Source organism: Zootoca vivipara, chromosome 1 (genome assembly GCF_963506605.1).
Source record: "Zootoca vivipara chromosome 1, rZooViv1.1, whole genome shotgun sequence".
Lineage (NCBI taxonomy): Eukaryota > Metazoa > Chordata > Lepidosauria > Squamata > Lacertidae > Zootoca > Zootoca vivipara.
The window spans coordinates 3,520,824-3,538,691 of record NC_083276.1 but is presented as its reverse complement, the minus strand read 5'-3'; the positions used below and the strand labels follow the sequence as shown (position 1 = coordinate 3,538,691).

At 49.0% G+C, this 17,868-nt stretch overlaps 1 protein-coding gene across 24 annotated transcripts in view; it reads left to right on the top strand.

Annotated features, from left to right (window-relative positions):
* TRIM9 (tripartite motif containing 9) overlaps window positions 1-5,321 on the top strand; it is a 67,365-nt gene extending 62,044 nt beyond the window's left edge. For 17 of the 24 annotated variants that reach the window (XM_060277173.1, XM_060276992.1, XM_060276966.1 and 14 more), the window contains 3 exons: window positions 1,143-1,446; window positions 2,386-2,548; window positions 5,104-5,321. In XM_060277173.1, coding sequence (XP_060133156.1) covers window positions 1,143-1,446; window positions 2,386-2,548; window positions 5,104-5,166 — 530 coding nt within the window. In that variant the 3' untranslated portion in view covers window positions 5,167-5,321. The remainder of the gene's footprint in view (window positions 1-1,142; window positions 1,447-2,385; window positions 2,549-5,103) is intronic. The other 7 variants (XM_060277116.1, XM_060277146.1, XM_060277043.1 and 4 more) reach the window with 1 other exon arrangement.
* Window positions 5,322-17,868: the final 12,547 nt, after the last annotated feature.

Below are 17,868 nucleotides of genomic sequence, written 5' to 3'. Positions count from 1 at the left end.
GCCCCCAGCGTCCCCTCCACAGGCGGGAGGAGCGTGAGCCAAAAGGAGAGCTCAGCACCCTCCCGCCCACGGAGGGGACGCTGTGAGCTCCCCAGTGGCTGCAGTGAGCAAGCGGTGGCAGTGTCCGCAGCTGAAGCCTTCAGCTATGGGCGCTGCCGCCGCCACCACCACTCGCTCGCTGCAGCCGCTGCTGCTGAGGAGCTCAAAGCGTCCCCTCCACAGGCGGGAGGGCGCCGAGCTCCCCTCTTGGCCTGCGCTCCTCCCGCCAATGGAGGGGATGAAGGGGCATCAGCGGTGTGTGTGCGTGCGTGCGTCATGACGCATGCGCGCCCGGGGGGCGCCAGAAGGTGTTTTGCTTAGGGCGCAAAAAGCCCTAGCACCGCGCCTGATTGGGACAATGTGCAAATGTAGTGAAAAGCCTATATAGCCAGGGAGCAAAGCAGGCAAAGGCAAGGGAAATCAGGCAGCCAAGTCTGCAGGCCCAGGGCAGCCCTGCCTTTAGACAGAGTGAGACACCTGCCTTCAGGCGGAGGGTGCAGGGGAGGGGCATCAGCCCCTGGCTCTTCCCCATGAGCCCGTGCTCCACCCATTTCCCGTTCTTCCCTATATTTGTCACATGCAACATGGTTTCCATTCTGCCGCAAGTCCCCTTCCAACAAAAACTAAACCATTTATCTCCCTACCTGCGGTGGGGAATTACGCAGCTTGCATAACTTACACAGGGAGGGATTCATAGAGAGGAATTTCTGTGCCTCCCTTTGGATATGTCCTCAGAACAGGGCCGGCCCTGCCATGAGGCAGAGTAAGGCAAGTGCCGCAGGCGGCACATACGGATGAGCATTGAGTGGAGAGCCCTCGGGGTGCAGTGGAGGACGTTGAAATAAGATACAACGGTCTGCTGAGCTTTTGTACGTGGAATGAGACTGGGTGGTGGTAACTTCTTGGCCCCTGCTTCAGGCGGCAAAATGACTTGGGCCGGCCCTGTCCCAGAAAGCATGTGGAATCATGGCCTTGGACCAACCTGCAACTCTCCTCCTCCTCCTGCATGCCTGCATGGAATGCATTTTGTGCCTTTCCCCACCACCACCCCAGTCCAGGGACTGCCATCCCATTCACACAGGTAACTGCTCTTCCCATTGCAGTGGCCTGGTTTTCGTTTGACCCAAATACGGCCCACTCGGATGTCATCTTCTCCAACGACAACCTGACCGTCACCTGCAACAGCTACGACGACCGGGTGGTGTTGGGCAAAACGGGCTTCTCCAAGGGGCTCCACTACTGGGAGCTGTCCATCGACCGCTACGACAACCACCCGGACCCGGCCTTTGGTGTGGCCCGCATGGATGTTCTCAAGGACGTCATGTTGGGGAAAGACGACAAGGCCTGGGCCATGTACGTGGACAACAACCGGAGCTGGTTCATGCATAACAATTCACACACCAACAGGTATGTGGCCCCAGGGCATCTCTTGCTCCCTCTGTCTCTCCCCCCCCCCCATCCTCTGAACGTTGGAAGGTTCAGGACGCACAAAAGGAAGCACGCAGTTAGACTATGGAACTCCCTGCCACAAGAGGTAGTGCGATGGCCACCAACTTGGATCGTTTTAGAAGAGGGTTACGATAATTCAGACTGAAATCCCCAGGTGTCAAAAAAGGTTATTTATGTATGCTACTACTGCGGCCTGTGTTTTGTCAGCCCCAAAATGGAAAACGAGCGAGGTCCCAACCAAAAAAGAATGGCAACTTAAGTTGACAGAATATGTGCAGCTCGCAGGCTTAACATATAGGAGAACAAGAAGAACGTACATTTAGAGAAGATTGTGCAGTGTTTATATGGGAAATAATTCTGTACAGCTGAAAACGCTGGCAGCATTGAGATAAATTCAACAGTGTAAACAAGTTTTGATGGATGCAATAATGGAATATTGTATGGTCTAGTTTTTGTAAAATGTGCAGGGATTTATGAAATGTAAAATGAACCATGGAAAGAGAAGAAGGGAAGTCATTGATATCTTAAGGATGTAAAATGAGTATTTTAAATGGTTAAACCGAAAATTTAATAAAAATTTGCACACACAAACACACACACAGTGCTTTTTTCTGGGGGGATGCAGGGTTACACAAACCCCTAAACATTTTGTGAATCTTTATACTTTTGTTCATTTTCTGCATTTATTTTTCCTGATTTGAACTATAAAATGGTGATTTTATTGAGTCAAAATGAGAGTACCCCTAAACTTTTTTTAAAAAAGAAAAAGCACTTTGTGTGTGCGTGTAGAGAGAGAAGAGGGTTAGGATAACCATAGACTTGTACGGTTGGAAGGGACCCCAAATGTCATCTAGCCCAACCCCCTGAGCTAATGAGGAGCGCTTTCTTTCTCTGCAGGACTGAAGGGGGCATCACCAAAGGGGCTACGGTCGGGATCTTGCTTGATCTAACCAGGAGGACCTTGACCTTCTCCATCAATGAGGACCAGCAGGGGCCAGTGGCCTTTGAGAACCTGGAAGGTGTCTTCTTCCCTGCTGTCAGTCTGAACAGGAATGTGCAAGTAAGGAGGAGCGGGAAGGAGTCTGGGCCTCTGGGAGGCTTATTGGATCTCGAGATGAGGCTGGAGAGGGGCAGGGCAGAGAGTGGGAAGAGCAGGAATCAGAACAGGGGAACCAGAGTTGCGTTGGCTGGCCATGACGGGAGTTGCAGTCCAAAACAGCCGGAGGGAAGCTGAAATATACTCGGAGTCGAGAGTGAAGTTCATGCTCTTTATTCAGCTCATAGTCATCAAGGAGAAGAGAAGAATGGCTCTTTCCCCAAAACCATCTGCTTATATACGTTATTTACACAATGGGCCTTGCGTGATTGGCTACTTCAGGGCTACACCTGTGGGCCAATCAGGTTGTGGATTGACTTCTGCCTGCAGCCTGATTGGCTGCTCCTACAGGCCAATCAGGTTGCAGATTCACTTCTGCCAGCTGCCTGATTGGCTGCTCCTGCAGGCCAATCAGGTTGCGGATTCACTTCCACCTGGAGTTGGATTGGGTAGCTCCTGCGGACCAATCAGACTGCTGATTCTGAATCCTATTGTTCTAGGATTCAGCTCAGTACATAACAGAAGCCAAGGACTAGAAACTTGCTTTGACGAAAAGCAAGCTGCAATTCTCAGGTTGCTGGGTTTAATATTCAGAATCAGTTTGCTACTCATAAACATGGCAGCGTTCTCCTCAAGCCCTCGTTGTCTGCTCTTGTGTAGAATTAGGGAAAATACACAACAATGACTAAGGCAAAGGCGCCAACTGGCGCTGGGCCTCCTTCACCCACTGATCATTGGGAGGGGCAGTCCCCCCAAAATTATTGGAAGGGCCGAAAGAGCTAGGCCCCTAGAGTTGATGCCTCTGGTGTAAAGAGGGTGGGGGGTTCATTTGCTGCGTAAATATGCAGTCATGGTCCTGCCAAAATTGCCCCTCAACTCCTGGTGACTTCCTGGGAAAAGTTCAGGCTCAGCCATTTCCCACTGAAACCAAAGGGAGAGATTCATGGAGGAGAAGGGGATCAATGACTCCTGTTCATGAAGGCCGTACTCTGCCCCCATGGTCGGAGGCAGCCATGCTCCTGAATACCAGTTGGCCACCGTGAGAGCAGGATGTTGGGCCAGATGGGCCGCTGGCCTCATCCAGCAGGCTCTTCTTATATTCTTACATGAATCAGGGCTGGATTATGAGCCTACATTTCTGTGCATGCACCTGCTTAGAATCATAGAATTGTAGAGTTAGTAGGGGCCCCAGGGGTCATCTAGTTCAACCCCCTGAAATGCAGGAATCTTTTGCCCAACGCGGAGCTCGAACCTACAACCTTGAGATTAAGAGTCTCATGCTCTACCAAGTGAGCTACCAAGGCTTGACTGGGTTCCAAAAGAACTGAAAGGTAGAATCAGTAGTAAATGGTTGCCTACACAGAATCTTTGAGATAAGGTCGGCTGCATATTTTTACTGGGGAGCAGAACTCTCTCTCTCTCTCTCTCTCTCTCTCTCTCTCTCTCTCTCTCTCTCTCTCACACACACACACACACACACACACACACACACAGAGAGAGAGAGGGGGGGGGTGATTCTTTGAGCATGGGAAGATCAAATCCTGCCAGCTGTGATGGGATTAAAAATGCCACCCCCACCCCACCCGCTCAAGACATTTTCCTACCTGAGGCAAGAGACAAGATGGTGCCCTTCCCCAAGGCACAGACAGAAGCCCACTGGACTGGTGGTTGAATCTTACTGCAGTACTGGGAAAGGGAAGTGTCTTCCACTGCAGTTGAATGCAGCATGCCAACATACCACTCATAATCCCCGCAGCTCAGCACCTACCGCCTGAGGCTGCTGCCTCACTTTGCCGCATCGTAGGGCCGGCCCTGACACCTCTTGTTGAACCTTGTACTCAGAACTGCCAAGTGTCCGTATGTTCTGGGGACGTCCCTGATTTAGAGATGCCGTCCCGGTTTCTGATTTGATCCGGGAATATCCCACTTTTTAGGGATTTCCCTATTTTTATTGGAGAATTGTTGGAGGGTATGGAGTTATCCAGGGGTCAGCAAGGGGCTGGTCCACTGTCCCTCAGACCTGGGGGGGGAGGTGGACTATATTTTTGGGGGGGGGGGGAATGAATGAATTCCTATGCCCCACAAATAACCCCGAGGTGCATTTTAAATAAAAGCACACTTTCTACTCATGTAAAAACACCAGGCAGGCCCCACAAATAACCCAGAGATGCATTTTAAATAAAAGGACACATTCTACTCATGTAAAAACACGCTGATTCCTGAACTGTCCGTGGGCCGGATTGAGACGGCGATTGGGCCGGATGCGGCTCCCGGGCCTTAGTTTGCCTCCCCATTGAGTTATCCAACCCCCGAGCCGCCTGAAGGCAATCCTGTATAGGGAAGTTTTAAAAAAAATGTTTAATGTTTTTATATATGTTGGGAGCTGCCCAGAGCGGCTGGGGCAACCCATTAAGATGTGTGGGGTATAAATAGTAACGTTATCAATGTGGAATGAGATGTCCCTATTTTCTTTGGAGAAACGTTGGAGGGTATTTGTACCAAGTGCTCTTTGCTTGCAGGTGACGCTGCACACCGGCCTCCCGGTCCCGGACTTCTACAACACACGAGGCTCCATGCAGTAAGGAGTCACGGGGTGCCCGGCGGCTTTTTCTCAGGACACACCGAGAGACCTGCGTTCGTTTTCTTCAGGAATTGACCTCATGGGAGAAAAGGAGGAGAATATCTGGTCGTCTGGTAACTCCAGGCCAGCGGAAAACCAAATTTTTTAAACAAACTAGCAAACAAACAAAAAGTGGGTTGGAATCTAGAGAAGAGAAAGGACCAAGCAGACTTTGGGCACCCCGCCAGGGCCACCCCTCTCCGCCTTTCCAGCCCGACGTGTGCTCTCTCTCTCTGTGTGTGTGCCCGTGTATATTTGCTTTGCTGATTTTGCTCTTTCGGCTGACGACAACATTCCCGGAGAGAGCCTGAGATGCGACTCTCTCGAATCAGCTTTGGGGTTCAGTTCTTTCATTTTGGGATTCCCCCTTACCCCTAAGTGTGAATCAAATTCCCAAGGGCGCGGTGGCTGAACCAACGTCTGGATTCTCCAGCCAGAAGAAAAACTGAGCTTCACTTGCTAGGGATGGAGCATAGCTGCCAAGTACCCCGTTTTCCCCGGGAAACCCCCGTTTTTACTTACCTTTTCCCGGTGGTCCCCCGTATCACTTCGTCTCCCGTTATTTTCTCCTGCCGGCGGCCATTTTTTTTCTTTCCGATTTGTCCTTCTATGGGCACCCAAAATGGCCGCCGCCGGCTTCAAAAGTCGCATCTACGCATGTCCGGAAGTGCATAGACGCGATTCTGCAGTCCGGGACTTGGGAGGTAAGGGATGGAGAGGTGTGCATATAACATCAGCCAGACCCCCCACCCACCCAAAGCCCCTGGGCGGGCAAGAGTTGGCTGGTCCTTGAAAGGTTAGCAGAGTGTCCAGTTGACTTTTGCCTCCTCTGTCCTCGTGGGCTTTCTTGCTGAAAAATACCTTCTCATAGACATCAGCTTGGGATCACCACTTACTCGTCATACAAAAGGCATGCAGGATGATGAATCAAGCCTTGGGAGATGGGATTTATCTTATTTTTTTCCCCAGTCAAAGCAGAGAGGTTTGCTCACATGATTTTTTTCTCTCTCCCCCCGCCCCATTACAGTATTTAGCTTCTTTTTTTTTTTCAAAGATCAGGCACCCCAGTTTTTGATCCAGAGGATGCTCAAGTCGGTTCATCACAAAGCGCAGAACACTGATATAAACAAATCAATGCTGGAAAACAATAATGTTGGTTATGAATGATGATATCTTAGTAGGGCATCCTTTGGGGCCTAGCAACTGAGGCCTGGTTCACCAGCCCAGGTGTGATGGGGGCCGCCCCACGGGAGCTGCTCCCAGTACCCACATCGGAAGTGGTACAGCTCAGATACAGGTGAGGGTGAGGTGTACAATTTAGATCACTCCACGGAAGATTCCTCCATGCTTTAATCTGCATATGAAATCAGCACCATTTTCAAATTTGGAATTCTATGGGCAGACATTCGTATTTGAGTTCTGAGTAAATTATCACTTTGTGGGGGTAGAACATTTCCTCAAAGATTTCCATTTTCAGTGTGTTTCAAAACTCAAATGTCAACATTCCGATGCCACCCAGAAATGGCCCCTGCCCGCATTCAGCAAATATATCCAATATCCCATTTCTTTTCTGATTGGGATGGAGGGAGGATTGTATTTAGCAGAATGTGACAATCTTCTGGCTCAAGTTAATTGGCTGTTTATCCAGAGATTTGTCCTGTACCTCTGTAAATGGGGGGGGGTCACCAATCTGTCTCTAAATGCCTGAAGTAGAAGGAGGCACCCACAATTTGCTCTAGTGTGCAACAAGGGCCCGTTGCACGCTAGAGACTGCAGCACCCATAATCCACTTCTGTTTCTCATTTGTTTACATCGTCCTTTGCTATCCTGATATCCTCTGGCTGCTTTGGACTGAAGCAAAATGTGAGAGGTCACCCCCCCGTCCTATTCCAAGTACGAAACCTCAACAGACCGTTGAATCTTATTTCAACATCCTCCACTGAACCCCGAAGGTGCAAGACAGGTTGCATAACACGCACATAAACAGAGCTCCCTCCATTTGACACCCTTCAATATTTGCCGCCCGAGGCAGCCGCCTCATGTTAGGGCCGGCTCCTCACGCTGCGGTGATTATCGCTCCTTTGACTGGAAACAATGGGCTGGCTTCTTACATGATTGGTGCGCTAAGCCAGTTTGCAGAGCTTCGGCTCCAGACTGGTCATGGTGGGGGGAGAGATTTCAGACTGGGAGAGATCCATATTCACAGCAAGGCTCAAAAGGCTGGCTGGCTCTTAGATATATTCAAGTTTCCCTTGTAAACCAGCCAACTTGTTGTGTTTAATTTTCATGCCGTAATAACGCCACATTATCCGCACCAGCCAAACAGTCATCTTCCTTCCTCTATCTCGCTATATTTCTAAGGCAAAGAGGCTTGTGCCTTTGACATCCTGACCTGGTGTGCAGGCCCATTTAATTGTTTGTGACATCAGCCACTGTGGCTACAACCCCATGCATGTTAGCATGGGAGTAAGCACATCTTGATGCAATTTCCTTCTGAGTAAGCATGCATCGCATAGGGTTGCTTGGGGGGCAAGTCTGCAGTCCTGTACACACTTAACTTGAAGTAAATCCTGTTGAGCACAGTGGGACATGCATGGCTTCCTTTTGAGCAAGCAAACAGGATTGCATATGTGTGAAGACCATTGGGAGTCCAGAGGTGCAGGTATGAATTAAGAATAAACTCATGCATGGTCTGAAACATGGCGGAGGCAGGTATCTGCCACTGGACCTCCCTTGAATAGCACCCCTCTTGATGCTGGGCTTTCTAGTCCTGGACTTACTGATTGCTTCCTACAGATATCAGAGGCAGGCACCCATGGGTGGCTTCCATGCCATGTAGGTAACTGATGAAACCAGCTCTTTGGCTAGTCTGATGCTGTGAGATTCCCTGACCACGTCTCACAATGTGAGATTCCCTGACCACGTCAGCACGGAGCTGTCAATTTTGGATAACCCGCTCAAAATGGGCAGCGGCTTTTTTTGCTCGGTGGGGGGCTGCTTGTGGGGTCCTTTTTGATTCTGCAAACAAACTTGATGCGCCATGTTTCCGTTTTCTCTGACTACATCCCGGCGCATAGCATCCATCTTGCCTCATGTCCACGTGTGTGTCAGGATGCCTAACCATTTTGCATAGCAGCATTTCAAAATTAGCTACAGTGATGAGTTTGCCTTTAAAACAACAACAACAACTACGAGGCAGATCTAGCATTCCTTTGTGGTCAATGACAGACACGGAGAGGGGAAGAAAGAAGAGAGCAGCAATGCCTTCCTTTCACAATCTCAGGAAATTAAATATTCCCATTGCCATGGCTACCTCTCATGGTTGCCACCTTCCTGGTTTGAAACCAGGCCAACCGGCATTACCCTCACCCATTCAAATGCACTTCTTCTGTATCACCGTAATATTATTATCTGCTCTTTGCCTTGTTTGATTAACTGTGTTGCAGTGTCAACCCAGGCTGACTCTCTGTCATTATGTTTCTGCCGAACTGGAAGGAACCACGTTGCAATGAAATACTCAGCCACCTCTGCTCCCGAAAGACCCACCTAGCAGCTGCCTCTAACTGCAATTTGAGATGGGTGCAGTGCATGTGACCCAGTAAAATGCGAGTGCAGATAAGGCCTCGGCAGTTGCATATTTACATGCCTACACCGGGGGCAGAAGGATTTGTTGAGCATTTGCTTGAGCAATGCCTTATAAGGAAACTAGTCTGGATTACGCCTGAGAGCAGGCAATGTGGTCAGGAGGTTGGTAGGAGGTTGGTAGCTGTCAGCAAGTGACAAGTCAGGACCTGGGACAGCTCCAGAGCATCAGAGATGTTGTTCCAACAAGAGAAGAAGCACAACAGAGACCTTGTATTTAAATGGTGCAACTCTGGATTTTGTGGAAGCCCAATCCTTCAATTCAGAGTGGAGAGGGGCAGCACTCTTGTCTTGGAGCCTGGAAGTTTTGTGGCATTTCGGGTCTCCAGGGGAGTGCCCCCCGATTAAATGATAGGGATCGTGATGTCTGTGGTCATGCCAAACATCCACATTCCATTTTCGAGGAGGCAGCTTTAGAAAACCTTAACAAACCCTTCCATCGGAATCTGTTCCCATCTCGGGACCGGCTGCTAAATGTGGCGAATGTCATGTACATACCCCATGATGCCTCAAGTTCATAATATCCTCTCTGTAGCATGGACAGCATGCTGGTCTGACCCTTCCTTTTGCTTTCAGATTGGTGGCGCTCTCTAGAGATAGTTGTCTGTGGAGGGTTGAGATATTGTTTCCTTTCTTCTACCATTGTTTCTCATCATAAGTTATTGAATTATCTGCTTTGATTCATTTAACCAGGAGTGGAGATAAATCAGGAATGGTGGGAAGAAAACAACCCCATGTAATAATGTTAACAGCAAAAAAAAAAAACTCCCAAAGCAAAACAACAAAGGAGATGTCTGTAAATAAATAATTGTTCCCTTCTAGGATTTCCTTCCCCTTAGAACTGATTTTTCTCTGTTATGGTGACGTTGTACCAGCATTGCGTTAAACATAATTTATTGAATGGGTGCTAGCCTCGCAGTCACGCTCTTGCAGAGGAGATAGGTTGCAGGGTGACGCAGATCTCCTCGTGGTTTCTGTTCCCAAAGCGGGCTTGGGTGGCTGGGCCACCTGCGGCCTTGTTTTCCCATCAGCATTGATCCTGCTTCTTGATGATGTTTCTGATGCTTAGAATAGATTCCTAGTGACTTCGTAACATGTCGTTGGCAACTTATTGCAATCCTTCGCTGCAGACAGCCGCCCTCCCAGGCCCAAAAGGGGTCCTGTGTGTTGTTCTAATAAAAGATTTTAGTCAGAGAATTGCCAATGTTTCTGACTGTTTCTCTTTTTTGGGGGGGGGGAGTGGTGCCTAGATTTGGAAGATGAAGTCGGGGGGAGGGAGTGTAAGAGGACACCTACCGAAATACAACCCGAAGCCCAGGAGTGTCTACAATACAATACATACACCTGCCTGATGATAATAATAATAATAAATAAAAAATTTTAATAATGATAATGATAATAATACAGTGGTACCTTGGTTTACAAACACAATTGGTTCTGGAAGTCTGTACATAACCTGAAGCGTACTTAACCTGAAGCGAACTTTCCCATTGAAAGTAAAGGAAAGTGGATTAATCCGTTCCAGACGGGTCCGCGGAGTACTTAAACCGAGATATGACTGTAATAATTTTTATTTATACCCCGCCCTCCCCAGTGAGAGCTGGGCTCAGGGCGGCTGACATCAATAAAATGACCAAAAAACGTAAAAGAAAGAAAAACAATTTGTTAAAATGCAGATTAAAATACAATTTAGATTTAGAAATTGTTTTCAATCTAGCAAGAAGAAGAATAGTTTTTGTTGTTGCTGCAGAGTATCAGCTGAAAGGCCGTCTCTCTATCGGTTCTGCAATGTGTTCTCCTGCTCTTAAATCATAACAAGGATAATAACCACATGGGTTACATTGGCTGGGTGCCATAGAGGACAAAGGCCTCCTGCACTCTTAATAGTTGCGTAGAAGAGGGAATTGCGGCAAATGTACCTTTCATGGCAGCTATTAAATTCCATGGGGTCACGAAGAGTTGGACACAGTAAGAACTGTTCGACAGTGGAATTTGCTGCCAAGGAGTGTGGTGGAGTCTCCTTCTTTGGAGGTCTTTAAGCAGAGGCTTGACAGGCATATGTCAAGAATGCTTTGATGGTGTTTCCTGCTTGGCAGGGGGTTGGACTGGATGGCCCTTGTGGTCTCTTCCAACTCTAGCATTCTATGATTCTATGACTATGATTCTATTCTATGATTCTATGACTAAACGACTCGACAGTGTTCTCGAAGCTACCAACATGAGTCTGACCAAACTGCGGGAGGCAGTGGAAGACAGGAGTGCCTGGCGTGCTCTGGTCCATGGGGTCACGAAGAGTTGGACACGACTAAACGACTAAACAACAACAACAAATGACTAAACAACAACAACATTAAAAGTGCAGGAGGTTTGTCTGTTTCCCCCTTCTTGACACTTCTCAAACGCATCCTGATGCAATTCTAGGGCTGCTAGCTCTTTCGTTGGCCCCTGCAACCAGGCCTTTAGTAATGATGAACCCATCAAATGAAACCAAGGCACAGCTGTTGAGTTGACCACCCTCCTCCTCAGGGCCTCTAGAAATATAGCCTTGCTGTGCAGTCTGGCAACCCCAAAACGGCAGCTGATCAAAATCCGGATTTTGAAATGCTGGTGCTGCCATTTTGATTTTGCAGCATTTTTCCCCCCAGGGGAAAACGGGCTATGGTATCATTTATTTATTTTTATTCACCGCCTGCTTTCATTTTAAAAACTAGCCAGAGATCGGAAGAGACCATTGTCCCCAGAAGATGGCGCCATAGTCACATTCTGTGTTCACAGACTTCGCCAGCCTAGGGCCATGTTCAGAGGCTTCCGGGTGTTGAAATGCTGAACAACTTTGGCTCCGTAAAAAAAAAAGCTCAACAGCTCTGGCTCCCCCCACCCCCAAAAAAGTCAAACCCATTATTGCAGGCAAAATAAATAAATAAATCAATGTGTGTGGGGGGGGACACAAGAAATTTTCTGCACCGGGTACCACGTGACTTTTCTGTTAGAGAAGAAGTGAGCAAAGGAGGTGTGGGGGAGGAACACGACGTGGAGAAAGTGGAGTGTGAAGTTTTTCTCCGTCATAAAGCTGTTCGACAGTGGGATTTGCTGCCAAGGAGTGTGGTGGAGTCTCCTCCTTTGGAGGTCTTTAAGTCTTCCTAAGAAGGAGGGGGAACCCCATACATTTGTTCAGGGATTTTCCGTTCCAGCTGGAACTCACTGGAACTCCGTTCCAGCTCATCTCAGGTGGGTGCCATTGCCATTATAAGAGAACCTCTTTTTCGAGGAAAATAGCACTGCATTTGTTAAATACTGTTTTACATCCTAAGAACATCAACAGAGCCTGCAGGATCAGGCCAGCGGTCCATCTAAGCCAACATCCTTTTCTCAGTGTGGCCAACCAGATGCAAGCAGGATTCGAACACAAGAGCCCTCTCCCCTCCACGCGGTGTCCAGGAACTGGTATTCAGAAGCATCTCTGCCTCCAGCTGTGGAGGAAAAACATAGCCATTGTGGCTAGTAGCCAGTCATGGCCCGCTCTTCCATGATCTTGAATAATCTATATATATATAAATGTAAAAATCGTGAAAATCCAGGTTCCACTTTTCTCCGTAACCGCTTGACCGATCGTCCTGAAATTTTGACACAACGATCCAGGCCACTCCCTGCGAGTTGTTGGGGGCAAAAATCCCTCAAATCGCACACCTGCGCAGGTACAGACCTGGTTTTCCACAAACTCAAACAGCGCCCTCAAGTGGAATTCCTCCCACAGTACACCCCCTCCCTTCCTGTGAAACCTAAGCCACACCCACTAACCAAATGACAACATCATCAACCAAGCAACTGAAACACACCAAGGCGGCCATTATACATTGCCAAGTGGAGGTCGAGGCCTGCCTGGGGCGGGGGTGTGGGGTGTGGCACAGAACGCAGCACGGCCTTTGATTTATGTAGGCCCCTGCATGGCAAGGGGTTTTTACTTTACCATTTAGCAACACTACCCCCCCCCCAAAAAAAATCCACAAGACAAAAATAAATACCATCCTTCAAAACATCATGAGATACACCGGTCATGGAGGGGGGGGGACAAACTGAATAGATCATGGATCGGGACACGTGGGGGCAGTCACAGGGATTAGCCACAACAACACGCCACACCCACAAACCCCGCCTCTGCCACGATATCCTGTAAAACAGGAGGCCATGCAACCACGAAAACAGCCATTCCACCCCAAGCCCAAAGCCTCTCCTGGCGGCTGCATTAATAAACGCCTGGCAGCATTAGGCAGTCGTTCATCATTTCTCCTAACACGCACTTGGGGGCACAGCAAGGGGTTTTCGCTTTATAATTTAGTGGACGTTTTGTCACATGCGAGGCTCCGGTGGCCATTTTAAGTAAGGGCAGTTGTGTCCCTTTTAACCTAGGTTTTACCGTGTTTCTCCAAAAATAAGACACCGTCTTATATTTATTATTCCTAAAAAAAACCCACATTGGCTTATTTTCAGGGGATGTCTTATTTTTTATTACGCATCCAGCCTTGCCTCTTCCTTGGGGCCCTCCAGAACTGCGCCTATAACTATGTCTTATTTTTGGGGTATGGCTTATATTGCACAAATGCTTAGAATTCCTGCTATGGCTTATTTTATGGGTATGTCTTATTTTAGGAGAAACAATTGATTGCAAGCCTCTGTGTCTTCTTTAAAAACAACAACAACCATTCACTTTCTCTCCCCAGTTTAAGTCCTCAAATATTTGCAGTGCACACACCCCACCGCATTTACAATCCCCTACCTTCCCCTTGCCACTTCCTGGTTTTTTTTTTATGGAACTGAACAACTCGGGTGCTTCAGAACGCGCCTTCTGTTGCCAGGCCCTTACAGGGTCCGGTCCAGGTAGATAATGTGGCCCTGTTTTTAAACCTTTTGTTACTTTTTTTCATTTTACTGATTGTGAATATGCTGACCGAGGCCCCCTTTAGATTCGGCGGCCCACGCCAAGTGGCCCATATGACCCCCCCTCCTTCTGTCTGGGCCTGTCTGTTGCTACGGGGCTATGGGGCTTCACTATTTTACCCCCCCCCTTTGGGATTTTTAAAGTAGTTCTCTGCGTCCCAGGGCACATCATCACCCCTGATCCTTAATCTAAATATATAGAAATGTTCACGATGCATGCACAGGGGCCAATGTATGGAGATACAGGGGGGAGGGGACAACAGAGGGCTCAGACAAAAGTAAATACTGGGAAATAGAACCCAGAACATAACAGTTATTTCTCCAAGGGTGGGGGCCAAGGTATGGAGATACATGGGGGAGGGGCCAACACTCCCCAGGGACAACAGAAGGCTCAGACAAAAGTGCATGCTGGGAAATAGAACCTAGAAGCTAACAGTTCCTTTTCCAAGGGTGGGGGCCAAGGTATGGAGATACATGGGGGAGGGGCCAACATTCCCCAGGGACAACAAAGGGAAGGGTATCCTACCGAAACACAGGGATGAGCCGGGGTGGAGGGAGGAGGGGCAGGATACGTCATGGATCGGGACAGGGTGTGTGTGGGATCACAGGAAAGAACCACAGCAACGCGTGGCCGGGTCAGCTAGTTATTAATAAAATGTAATTTATTTAAGGCAACATTGAAAAACACATTTAACATCCTATGGATTTCATTGGGAAATAATTTTAAAATGTGCTTAACTCGTTGTTTTCCAAATTTCTAACAGCAAAGACTCACATGGGATGTGGAGTCCAAAATATCTGGATGCTGTCATGTTGAGGCTTCCTGGCCTAAAGGAATGGGCACATTTATGCCCCAATTGTTTCCTTTGAGAGCAAGGGTGATAGGGACGTAAGAAGGTACAATGTATATACCCAGTCAGGCCATTGGACATCTGGCTCAATATTTTCTACACTGACCAGCAGCAGCTTCCCAGGAGATCTTCCTTGGAGATGCCACTTGGCTATGACCCTTCTCAAGTCACCCATGCATTTTCCAGTATTTGCAGATAGATTGTAAAGACAAATGCATGGCTCTGCCACTGAGTTATAGCCCTTTCCGTAATAGAAACACAGGAAGCTGCCTTATACTGAGTCAGACCACTGGTCCATCAAGCTCCATATTGCCTACTCTGACTGGTAGCTGCTCCCCAGGGTATCAGACAAGAGTACTCTCTAGCCCCACCAAGGAAGAAGAAGAAGAAGAAGAGTTTGGATTTGATATCCCGCTTTATCACTACCCGAAGGAGTCTCAAAGCGGCTAACATTCTCCTTTCCCTTCCTCCCCCACAACAAACACTCTGTGAAATGAGTGGGGCTGAGAGACTTCAGAGAAGTGTGACTAGCCCAAGGTCACCCAGCAGCTGCTTGTGGAGGAGCGGAGACGCGAACCCAGTTCACCAGATTAGGAGTCTACCGCTCTTAACCACTACACCACACTTCATCCCAGTTTGGGGACTCAAGATAAGATGTTGGAGGGTTTGGCTAAGTTAGGCATCCCCAAACTGTGGCCCTCCAGATGTTTTCGCCTACAACTCCCATGATGCCTAGCTAACAGGACCAGTGGTCAGGAATGATGGGAATTGTAGTCCAAAACATCTGGAGGGCTGAAGTTTGGGGATGCCTGGGCTAAGTTGTTCAGCGGGGGCGTGCCTATGGGTTGGCAAGCTTGGCCCCTGCCAAGAGGGCAGGCCCAGGGGGGCACAAATCTTGTGCCTCCCCAATCTGGCTTGGAGTGGCTATGAGCCCACCCAGCTGCCCAATCCCCGAGCTACTCTTCCCCTGCTCTGAGTGGTTCCTCTGGGTGCCCCAGCAGAGGAATCTGCTTCCTGGCATGGGCCACTGCAGCAGGATCCCTTCCTGTTGCCCAGTGGTTTACTTAGAAGTGCGGCTCCCATTCAGCTCCTTGCCAAGGGGGCAATGAAGGGACCCTAGGTGCATCTCTGTTGTTGAAATTAATAATAATAATAATAGTTGTTGTTTAGTCGTTTAGTCGTGTCCGACTCTTCGTGACCCCATGGACCAGAGCACGACAGGCACTCCTGTCTTCCACTGCCTCCCGCAGTTTGGTCAGACTCGTGTTCGTAGCTTTAATAATAATAATAATAATAATAATAATAATAATAATAATAATAATAATATTGTCCAGTAGCACCTTAGAGGCCAACTAACTTTGTTCCTGGTATGAGCTTTCGTGTGCTGACGTTGAGGCTTTGCAAATTAAGCCAGTGTGGTTTGTGGCTAAGAGTGTTGGTCTAGGACCTGGGAGACCTACCTCACAGGGTTGTTGCGAGGATAAAATGGGGAGCAGAAGAACTAAGTGGGTTGCTTTGAGCTCCTTGGAGGAAAGATATAATTTTGAAACAAACAAACAAACAAACAAACAAACACAATACATTCCCAGTTCAATCTCCAGGCAGGGATGGGAATGCCTCTCTCTGTGAAATCCTGGGGAGCTGCTGCCAGTCAGTGCGGACATTATGGAGCTAGGAGGATCACTGGGTCCGGCTCAGGAGAAGGCAGCATCTTGTGTTCCTCTTGACTTCCTTCCTGCAGGTAACTCAACATCCAATTTCCCCCCAGCAACCGTAATGCAGGAAGCTGCAGAGAGGCTGGGTGTTCGCTTCAGGATGGATTGATGTCAGGTCTATATTCAGTCGCAGCCAGGGCGGGTGGCCCTCCTTCTGCAGCTCCTTTGCCCTCCTCTGAGGTGCAGCGGGCACCCCCTGCTGTGAGCAGTCCACCCCACTCAGCATCTTTGCATCCTCCCCAGACCCAACCCCAGGGAAAGCTCATTTCTCCTGTCGCCTCCAATATCACGGGCCTCGGCCAACCCTCTAAAGCAGAATTATCACGGGCGCCGTCGCCAGGCAAAGGACACCCTCTCCTTGACATCTAAATTCCATTTACAAGGGCCCTCTGAGCTCCTCTTCTGTCTGGAGTTAGCATCTCCTTGATGGGCAAATGGGATCTAAGCTCCCTTTCAGACTATAATCCTATCACTGGCTCTTTGTTCCGTCGGAGAGGTTAGGGGAAGCAAGGTTCCATGTGCCAGATCAGGTGCGCGATGCGGACCGGTTTCCAATTTCTGCATGCCATGTATAATTCTATAAACTTTTGTCACATCGCCTCCCACCCGCCTTTCCCCTAAACTAGGTAAAGGTGTAAAGGGGCCCCTGACCATCAGGCCCAGTCGTGTCCGACTCTGGGGTTGCGGCGCTCATCTCGCTCTATAGGCCGAGGGAGCCAGTGTTTGTCCGCAGACAGCTTCCAGGTCATGTGGCCAGCATGACAAAGCTGCTTCTGGCGAACCAGAGCAGCGCACAGAAACGCCGTTTACCTTCCCGCCGGAGCGGTCCCTATTTATCTACTTGCACTTTGATGTGCTTTCAAACTGCTAGGTGGGCAGGAGCTGGGACCGAGCAACGGAAGCTCACCCCGTTGCAGGGATTCGAACCGCCGACCTTCTGATCAGCAAGCCCTAGGCTCAGTGGTTTAACCCACAGTGCCACCTGGGCCCCTGGGTCCCTAAACTAAACCATACTAAACCCAGAAGCCCAAAATGCTGCAGCCTCTCTTGGAGTCACTCCATCCCGTTGATCATTCTGCACTACCAGCAGCTTCCAGACCATCTTCAAGGGCAGCCCCATGCAGAGTGCATAGCAGTAATCTATCCCAAAGGTTATTAGTGCATGGGTCACTGAGGCCAAGCCCTCTCAGTCCAGGAATGTCTATAGCTGGTGAACCATCCACAGCCCTCCTTGCCACCGAAGTCACCTGTGCCTCCGGACACAGATTCGAATTGTGAAGCACTCCCAAACTACTCACCTGCTTTGGGGGAGGGGGTGGAGGGCCACCTCACCTAGAACAGGACAGCACCCTGATTCCTGAACCTCAGCACCACTGACTCATATGACCTCTGCCTTGCCAGGATTCTGGTTTGGTTTATTGGCCCCCCATCCCTGCCTCTGGACACCAGTTCAGTACCTGAACTGCCTCTCCTGATTCAGATGGAATGGAGAGATAGCACCAAATGCCCCTAAAGCTATTA